We start from the raw sequence: 10,854 nt of genomic DNA on the forward strand, positions 1-10,854 counted from the left end.
ATGATACCAAAGTACACAAAATGTGTATAGGGACACAGCTGTGAATGTATGTGGAGGTAACAGAGAGCACACATCTGACACTATCCCAATGCACTCATTAGTGCTTACATGAAGACATAAACTGTTTGGATGAGGGAAATGCTGAGTTTGCCAGCATTCCATACAGTAGCCTGATTTCAAGTCCAAGCTTACACTTCTAAACCACATGTTTCCTCAGTCATATTTCTTCTACCCTTATGAATCTCCACTCTGGCCTGCATCATCAGCAAGATCTGTTACACACAAAGGAATGCAAAAAAAAATTTAGCTGGCGAGAGTTAAGGGGAACAAAGAGGGGGGACACAGGCAAGATAGATATCGAACTTTTCCAAAAAAAAGGAAAATCTCAGAGGCAACCCTTAATTGATAAATGCCTAACCTTGTGCAATACAGAGGAGACCTACCATTCCTCCGTCCCTACATAACATTCATATTCTGCACTAAATTCGGGATGAATCCGAATATTTTTGTGATTTGAGCTGCCGAAAGGTGAAACTAGTGGGGCTGCGGAATTTGCTGAAATTTTCAGAATTGCTGATCCCTTTTCACACAAGAGTTTGAGTAGGGATCCGAATTTATCCCTTCCTATAATGAGTGACATAAATTCCCCATTGCTAGGATGTGTGACAAGTTATGTTCATCTTTATCTGAAATTAAAAAGAACGACATGATGCCCTCATTAGCTGATGTATTTTATTCCCAAAACAAAAGCCTAGTTCTGTATGGTGTTGCAAATAAGGACAAACCACATGATTCACACTTGGATGTTCCTTAAACATATACCCGCCTTCATTCATATTACTACAATCACTCCATAAAGAGCATCGCACACAGTTCAAACCCTATACAGGCTTATGGGGTCATTTTGAGTTTGGCGGATGGAAAAGGCCGTCCGCCAAACTCCCGCGTTTAGGTTGCCGCCAGTGTGGCTGCCTCCCTGCGGGCCCCATTAGGAGTTTCCTGCTGGGTCAGTGGGCAGAAACTGTGGTTCCGCCCGCTTGCCCAGTAGGAAGCTGCCTACAACATTGACGCCAGCTCATAATTGAGCCAGCGGCAATGCTGCAGTGTGTAGGGTGTGCCAGCACTCATTGCACTGTTCACTGTCTGCAAAGCAGACAGTAAACACTGGGGCAGGGCTGGCAATGGGGGCCCCTGCCAAGGGCCCCACTGGGGCCTCCTGCACCCCATCTCTTCCAGCCTTTACATAGCGGTGCTACCGCAATGTAAAAGCTAGCAGAGAGAGGGGGGTCGTAATCCGCATAGCGGCGCTGCTTGCAGCACGGGCCTTGCGGATTAGGACCACCAGCACCACCAGTCCCTCCTATGGAGGAAAAGTGGTGGTGCTGGCGGTCTGACCGTGGCGAAACCGCCATGGTCGTAATGTGGCAGTCAGATTGTTGCTTTGGCAGCGGTCAGACCGCCACTGCAAAGCTGGCGGTCTCAAGACTGCCAGGGTTCTAATGAGGCCCTTAATGTGTTACCTTCATCCTCTCTCCTTGTTACCAAGGAAATGTGTTAGTGTTTTTTATTAGTAATTATATACTTAGTTTTAAGGTTCCCATCCGGAAACAGCACATTATCGGTAAGAAAATTCCACTTTCGGAACAAATTAGTTGTTATGGAACGTACTTGAATGAGGCTGAAATATAACTGAAATGTGAGTTATTTACTACATTTTTTAAATGTGAATAATAAACTGTTGGAGTGCACCCATCATGTTCTTTATCAAATGAGTTCTCTGTTGATTACAATGAAATGTCAAAAAAAGATTTAAATGAAAAATATGTATAATGAGTGCATAGGTGTATTATTCAAGGTATGTTCTATGGCATTTATTACCACTTGATATTTTTTTACTTTTCCTTGAAAGTTTTTAATTTTAGAGGTATATTTGTCATTGCAAAGGAATTAATATGTTTCAGCAATGTTATGGTATAATGAATTAGCAACTCATATTCTCATCCACCTGTTGGAGTTAGAAAGGAGCCACAAAGATGGCGCTTTTTCAACTGGTGTAACCCTGGCATTACCAACTTTGATATTTTAGCATGGACTGAACATATATATTTAATATGAAGGTTTTCACTCTTCAGGTGCATTTTTAGCCCAAATGTTGCCTGTCTGAACCGGCTTTGGAGGATGAGATCTAAAGGCATAAGTAAGGTTGGTGATGTGCAAGCTGAGGAACACAATGAAGACCTTTCAGCCCTCTGGTAGATAGACTACTTATGGAACGTTTGCCACATAAAGCAGTATCAGTCATGTATGAAAACGAGTTAATAACATGCTAGATAAACTAGTGAAAATTCGAAAAGTTTGGAAAGAGATTTAGGGGTGTTAACAGAAGAATACTGGTGACCTAGGAAGGTTGCAGTTAAAGAAGAATTTATCCTAGTACACTTGAACCTTTTGCATACGGTGTATTACACCAGGGAGCTGGCATGGATTGGTCGAGCAAATTCCGATGTGTGCCTTAGTGGGTACAGGTTTTTTGGAACATTCATACATACTATATCGGAATGACCTTAGGTTTGGAGATTTTGGGATAAAGTGACTGGATGTATCTCTGAAGTAGACAATCGTGGACTTCCTTCTGTGTTTACTTAACCCCAAACTGTGAGGATACTTCTGGATGTGCAGGCGCTGTAGTATTGTCACCACAAAGTATCTCTAAAGTGGCTAAAGCACAGCTGACCACTAGTAATAAAACCTTGGTCTTGGAATATGACTGAGGAAAGGAGTATCTGGTATCAGACACTGTTTTGAAATTTGGGCCTTATTGTGGCCCAGCGAAACATTGCTCAGCCAAGGAGTGTGTGCCACTCTCATCCAAACAATAGAGTAAATATTTGGATTTGTTTATGTGCTCAAAAAAATCAATATTCGAAAGTCCTGGCAGTCTCTACAAATTTGTAAATGTGTGGGGTACTTTGAGATGTCATAGGGAGTATGATGAATACAATGCCGCCTGGTCGTCCTGTGCTGTCCTATCTACTTGTTATCAATGTTGCAGGGCGAAAGCGGATTGTGCAGTCTGCGCAATGAGATGTAACCTGAGAACTGCCTGAAGATTATATCACGATTATATGGTTGGATACAGCACAGTTAAGTGGGGACTGTCAGTTGTTTGTGCTATGTTATTTTTGGTTTAACCTGTGCCACTAAAATAGAAAAATAAAGAAAGAAAAGTTCCCTTTCTCGAGTGAAAGAAAACGTTCTTATAATGTAATATTGTAATGCATTAACGTAAAATCTACCAATAAGTCTCTATCAGTGCCCGTTTTGCCACTCGATTGTTCCTAGTGGATTAGAGGGTAGCAGGCTGCTTTCAGACCTGAATGCGCTGCCATGACCTAACCATGAAAGCCCTCGTGTCATTCTAGTCGCGGCCTTCTGCATATGTGCTGTTGGCTCGAACTGGCCTCATTTTCGGTGTCCAATCTGGCCCCAGTCTCTACATGTTTTGCGTTTTTTGGGCTAAGAAAGGCCAGGCGTGATATTTGTGAAAAGGGCCAAATGAAGAATACACAATAAAATTGGTGAATGCCGATGTTCTGGTGAAAATATCCAGCCTTTCGTAGCAAACCATATCTAATGCAATGCCACACCTTAAGGTCAATCCACACTAAAAACACGTTTTCCAATGGAAGATAGGCACGTGCGAGGCCAGCACACTCAACAATCCCAACGTGCAAACAGCGGGCGGTCCACATTTTACTGGATGACCGAATAAGACAATAAACAAATATCCATGCTTTATATAAATTACACTTAGAGAATGAGGCAAATATATAGCTACTAAGTACGTTGGCGTCGTAAGTCAAGTGCTCGGTGTACCGTGGGCAGACGCCATCAGCCTGGTGCTTGCTTACATTAAGAAACCTGACAGTTATTAGATAGGATCTTTGGGTAATGAGACCAGCGACAGAGCTGAGCATCAGCCGCATCACTTAAGAGCTGCCCGCGGCTCACGTGGAGGCTTGCAAGGAGAACTTGAACTATCTCACTTTATAATCTCACATCTGGAAAGCTTTAAAGTAAGGCAGTCTTCCTTTTCGTTCCATCCTGGAGCTCATGTATTTTGCCACCTCCCTATTGTTTTAAACAACTTCTATTGTTTTATCTTAACCAACAGCTTGATCTTGCCCCCTCACTGTTACTGTCTAAATCGAACAGAGTTTAATGCCTTGGAAACCTCTGTGACTGCCTATAAATTGGACTATTTCAGCTAAAGCAAAGTAGCAGCTTTCGGATTTATTTGAGGACGGGACCCAATGTACCTAATTTCTAACCAGGTTTCGCCCGGGAATAACACACCACACTCAAATTTAGGAGAGAGGATTTATGCTATGGGCCTTATTAACTACAAACTGGTGCATCGATCATGATACTTCAGTTTGCTTGCGCTGCCCTGCACCCCCCTAAGGACACCATACTAGTGCTATATTTACAAAACATCACACCATGGCGCTCGTTAAAACAGCCGCATCAGAATTTCTGACGCAGTTGTGGCGCTTTGCCCATTTAAAAAAGCGTAGTGTCACTTTAACGCCTGCCCTTGAGCAGGCATTAAGAAAATGATGCTAGGATGGCGCAGTGATATCTTGTAGATTTCTCTGAGCCATTCCTGTGGGCTCCTAGCGGGGGTAGGTATAAATTGGAGCAAGGGTTTTCAAACTGGCGCAATGGTGCCATTGCGCCAGTATGTAAATATGGCATAGGATGAGGGTTGTTCGGTACCACCGCAGCGTAAAACAAAATGATGCTACAGCAGCGCAAGGGGCTTGTAAATGAGCCCCTATATATTTAAGAGGTGTCAAAGTGCATATTATTTACTAGTGCAATTTTGCTCAAATTACGTGAAATTATATGTGTGGTGTGAAATGTGATATTTAATAGTATCTTCCTTGAAATTTTCATGCTTGGCTCTTGGCAAAACATATTCTGCTCAAACCCGTCTCCTGCAGGAAAAAAAGGTCACGGAATTCAGAAATATGAAGAAAAGATGGAAATTTCACTTAAAGTAAATTTTGGAAATGTTACGAATTTCACAAGTGAAATTTGCATTTCGTCGAGACATACTATTATGTCAAGCAGCTCTGCTTATCAAAATGATGCCACATATGCCAATTACTGACTTTGACGCTTTACTTCAAATTTGTAGGGTATCAAATAAAGTATATGAAATTATGTTTTGCCTAGCAATACCCACTTTGATCGATTTTCACATTTTCAGAATCGCTTTAGGTTTATAGTGTTTGAGTTATCTCATCTCATTTTTTAGGGTAGATAAAGGTAGAACTTACTGAACCTGGTTCAGATATAATGACTGGAATCTTTTATTTTCAAGCACCTCGTTTCATATTCACACATAGGCAACAAACGGAAGCAAACGTTAAAGTCTCAAAGGTTTTTTTCTGATGTAACACATGTCTCAAAGCCTCTGTGGTCTAAGCCAGCACTCTTAACTCAATACCTAACCCAAGGTTCGACAATTCATATGACCAGTGGTTCATAAAGAGGTGGACCATGTAAATACTGTTCTATCACCTAGGTTAGAAAACATTAATCCCCCTTTACATTGGCCAGTTAGGCAATATATGAAATGCTAGACGTAATAGTGCTGCACAAGCCTTTCTAGTCCAGTGCAGTAGAAGAAGGCCACATTGATGTTTTGGGACTCTTTCTAAGGCTAAGCTCTCCAAGCACCAGGAGACATTTAAAAGGTAAGCAAATTAAAATTCTGATTTTAATAGGCAGTATGTACAACACTTCCTTTATTTATGAAAATGGCCTGAAAAAAGGAAATAGCTTAAAGCACAAAATGTACATTGGAAGTCCTGTGAATGCAGAGATAACTATTCCTAATGTTACCTTATTTTAATCCATGAACCAATCAAACAGACCTCAACACCTAGACAAGAACTTTGAGACCGTGAGCCATATTGATTATCTTTAAAAATCTATCATGATTCTTCTAACAACATCCTCCACTTGTGAAGAAAAGGAACAGAAGGAGCACAATTCATTGCTCAGGAGACCAGAAGGTGTTGGATACAACTATGCAAAGTTACTCCTTTTATACTTCCATATTCTGAGTAAGGGTTAAAGCACCCTTTTGGATGCAAACCACAGCTATGCATTTCTTCTATCTTGGTACATTGCGAAGTATGAAGGCAATTATTACAATCCTTGACTTTACCAAGGTCACATCTTTACTGTATCAAATGTGTGTTATCATTCCAATTACTGACTCTTTTTCTGCAAGTTCGGTTGAAGCACAGTAGCTCAAAGTCACTGATTTGCGTAAAATAACAGATTTCAAGAAAACAATTAACTCAGTGCATCTGGCGAAAACAAATCTGATATTATTTTGAGGAACAATATTAAAAGCCAAGCATCCTTGCCCGTATTGGTCATCTGGGAATTCTCACCGCAGCGGCCAGAGAAAAAACTTTTAACAAGCTAAGTAAACATTTTACTGCTTGCAGTGCAGAAAATCACACTTCTTTCTGTTTATTCATGTTAACTGTTAAAATTCAAAAATGTTTTTCAGATGCCTTCAATAGGCAACTTTGAATGAAAGTAAAATATAGCTATTGCTATCACATTAATCACAAGGTACTAACAAAAGGACCATCAGAATAATCTGAAAGCTTTGAAATAGTTTGCAATAGATAACATACCAAAGAATAAAAGATGAGGTAATCCAAAATGTAAATTACAACCACTAGTGTTGAACTAAGGGCCAGATGTAACAAGGCATTAGCGCCTCGCAAACGGTGAAAAACGCAGTTTGCGAGGCGCTAATGCCTGCGCGCGATGCAGAAACACATTTTGCGAGTCGGAACAGACTCGCAAAATGTGTTTCCGACTCGCAAATAGGAAGGGGTGTTCCCTTCCTATTTGCGACTCGCACCGCGATGTAAGATGATTTGCGACCGCAAAAGCGGTCGCAAATCAACTCGCAGTTACCATCCACTTGAAGTGGATGGTAACTCATTCGCAAACGGGAAGGGGAACCCATGGGACCCCTTCCCCTTTGTGAATGATCACAAAATTATTTTTTCCTATGGACCACTGCCTACTCTGAAAAAAACCGAAACAAAAGGTTTCGGTATTTTTTTCTAAGTGCAGCTCGTTTTCCTTTAAGGAAAACGGGCTGCAGATAGAAAAAAAAAACTGCTTTATTTAAAAGCAATCACGGACATAGTGGTCTGCAGTCTCCAGCAGGCCACCATCCCTGTGAGTGCCCAGACTCGCTATGGGGTCGCAAACTGCGACCCACCTCATTAATGTTAATGAGGTGGGTCTTTGCGACCCCATAGCGAGTCGCAGAAGGTGTCTGAGACTCCTTTCTGCATAGCAAATTGCGAGTTGCAATTTGCGAGTCAGAAGGACTTACATCTGGCCCCAAATGTCTAATTTGAGTGCTCTCTTTGTGAATGGATTTAAATTGAATGACCAGATACATGTGCATTCCAATTAAGAGAAAAAACATTACAATACAATGTTGAGGAATAGGAAATGCAACAGTGCATGTTACAAAAGTAGCAGCAAAAAATAAACATTTAGTTCCACATTTACCAGCATTTTGCACTGGGGCTGGTTTAGTTTTATAAGGAAAATCCTACGCAAAGTGTTGTGTGGGTATTTACTTTCTAACACAAATCAGAATTTGCATTGAAAACATATCCAATGTAGTATAGTTCTACTTTGTGGTACTTGTATCAAGGGGTTTCCTGGGTATCGCATAAGCCTTCCAACGCAATCATCCATGTGTTTGGAAGCAAATTCCTATCCACTAACAATTGTAGATAAGGATTGGTGGCAAATCCTTAAGCCTCCTTGAAGCAGGCACAATGAAGGAGAAATGTTTAAATTTCTCCATCCTTTTCAAACTTTGCATGTGTGAGCACTGTACAGCACACATACAAAATGTAAAAGGTATTGAAGCAGAGTTTTTGTACAGCTTCATTCCAGTAAAAATATATGTTTGACAGAATGCATACATCCTTGTACTGTGGAGGAAGGGTGTGTGCAGTGGTGCATGGCAGTCTAAATTGCATCAGCACTGGGGGAGGGAAAAACATCACCTATGAAACAACACTGCGCTGCAGCCTTGGTTTCTGTGCTGTATTACATCACACCGTAGTAAATGTTGCCATGAAAATATGTTAATGGTAAGTATAAATGTGAAAGAAATTAGTTACACCTTTATAGAAATGGTATTGATCAAAAATTATTCCACAGCGTGAGCCCACTGTATAGGAATGTTGGGTAACATCAAATAGGACAAATAATAGACTAAAAACAAAATATACACCATCGGGTGGTGAAAAGATGGTCAAAGTGGTATGCTGGCATTTATTGACCAGAATTAAGTCTCAAAAGTGTGACATAGTCCATGTGAGTAGCAATGTTTTAAAAAACAACTAGCCAATCACTAAATCCTAAGCATCTACAAAAATGAAAAAGAAAAAAGGATAAAAATGTCCATGATCAAGAATGTGATTGGGTGAAACATATATGATTCTTTTCTAGATGAAAATTGAAAACTACTGTTTTGCATGCTACCTCATTCACCCATTGAAGATTTGTTGTGTTCATAAAATTGTCTAATTCTGATCACAACTTCATGTCGTATTAAGGTTCTGTATTTATGTAGACCCCTCAGAAGTGTTATTTTCACTTCACATATGAGTTTTACTAAAATGGCAGTACTCCAATGTCCATACAGCCACTATATAGTTCTGTGAGTACAGAATTGAAAGAAAACGTGATATTTGTTTCTTTGCCTGCATGCTAAACTGGGTGGAAAAATTTGAAAGGTGCTCCATACACTGACAAAAACATCACAATTGTGCATGACCGCTCTTGGTGAGAGCCTTTAAGGTGGTCTTGTCTTAGATTAAATATATCCAAATAGCCCATATGTGAATTAATATATATTAATGATAGTTTCTTTAGCTTGAGCTACGGGTTTTATTATTGGGGCTGCCATACACATTTTTGCCACTCTCAACAAAGTGACATTTTTCTGTTGTACCCACCTGCTAGTTGACTTTTACTACTTTTACACAAAATCGTGCATGCTGTTGCTTATGGCATGGTAAGCGGTCACTGAGGCATACTATGCATTAAGAATGTCCTGGGTGGTCAATTGCAATCCAGCTCATTTGCCTATGTACCTGCAATTTGATAGTTGTGTGATCCATCTCAAAAAGATCTTGAATTAATCTATTTGAGTCGTTTAACATATTATTAGACTAATGCACACACTCTTGCTGCTCACACAATAAGACCCAACAATGGAAAAAAAGCTACATAGTGTGTTTTTATAGTTAAATGTTCAATATACCATGTAAACTGCTTTCAATATTTGTCGCTTTCAACTTATGGAATGAGAGAGCTTCTAAAATCTTAAAGTAATATTGTGTTTCAATCTGATAGCAAGCATTAAAACATTTTCTAAACGACTTTAATGACAAAAATCTTAGAAATCACATATTTTTCTAAATGAAACCTTAGAAATTAAATTTGCAATACTACTCTTAAAAATATCCACTCACACGGTTTGAATACATCACAAAATATTTGAGGCATTTTGCATTCCTAAAAAGAAAATCCAACAAATGCTCAATAGCTAAATAGGTTGTTTAAATGTTCAAAATATATATTCAATTATTTTTGACTTATGCATGAATCTGTAGTCTGCAAACTGCGTTAAAGCTGCATAAATATATTTCCTTATTCACCTAAGAGAGAGATGACCAAGCCCCGGAAAAACAACACGGAACATATTGGGTTTCCCTAAATCACATGGTGGGCCCTGGGATAGACCATTAGTTATTTTAGTCAATTCATTTTACATTTATCATAGGTTTTACTTCGATTATCTCACTGAAACAAAACAAGCAGGATATTCCGAAGCTGCTCTTAACATCTTCAGAATCTTAGCATCTCGCTTGATCTCTCTTCAATAAAGTAGGACACGGTCCAGAAAGCGCCTCCTGAATTCTTTTCACAACTTTCTGAGTACAAACTGTGCAATCTGCAGTTTGCAGAAAGAGACACATTTGCGCAATATAGTCATTCATAAATAGAACAGTTGGACATATCCCTCCACCAGCTTTTTGTGGATACCATCTGTATGTTGTATACTTATTATTTGGATAATGCTACCATGGTATTGCTCCGGTTGACTTAAGGCAGCCCCGCTCGGAAATTTGATGTGCAATACTTGTCAAAAATATGTGTTGTTTGCAACTTTGGTGGCAAAAAATATATACAAAGTTGCACTTTAGTCTTTGAAGTACACTGAAAATAGTTTCCATAGCTAACACTTTTCAAAACACATTCCTATTTGATTTCTTCAAGAAGCACCCTTATTATCCAGCACACTGCATTCAGTAATGACCCCATCTTTCCACATACTTAAGATAATTCGAGGTACAGTGTTATGCAGTACCACAAACCACGATATAGAAATCAAATCATATTAGGAAGGAGTTGAATTACCTTCCATTGTGTTCGATAGAATGCTGGCTGCACTCAGAGCTCGCTGCCGAAGCATAGGATCTTCCAACAAATCCATTGACACATGGTAAGAGCTCAGCCTCCGCTTCTTCATTTCTGTTTCCGTGCCAGCCTGCAAATTAGGCAATGGTATATTAAATAGACAGCTACAGTGACAGACTCAGCATTTACCATTCACATCCTGGAAAGGAAGGATCTGGGTCAAGGATAGGCATGCTCCATGCAGAATTATATCTCTGTTAATCATGCCAGGCATGTCTACCCTATAGCTATAAT

The 10,854-nt window shown here is 39.8% G+C and overlaps 1 protein-coding gene across 3 annotated transcripts in view; it reads right to left on the bottom strand.

Annotated features, from left to right (window-relative positions):
- Nucleotides 1–10,854, bottom strand: part of LOC138285384 (sodium channel protein type 2 subunit alpha-like) — a 696,215-nt gene that overhangs the window by 385,326 nt on the left and 300,035 nt on the right. For all 3 annotated transcript variants that reach the window (XM_069225253.1, XM_069225252.1, XM_069225254.1), the window contains exon 13: nucleotides 10,561–10,690. In XM_069225253.1, coding sequence (XP_069081354.1) covers nucleotides 10,561–10,690 — 130 coding nt within the window. The remainder of the gene's footprint in view (nucleotides 1–10,560; nucleotides 10,691–10,854) is intronic.

Source organism: Pleurodeles waltl, chromosome 3_1, assembly GCF_031143425.1.
Source record: "Pleurodeles waltl isolate 20211129_DDA chromosome 3_1, aPleWal1.hap1.20221129, whole genome shotgun sequence".
NCBI lineage: Eukaryota > Metazoa > Chordata > Amphibia > Caudata > Salamandridae > Pleurodeles > Pleurodeles waltl.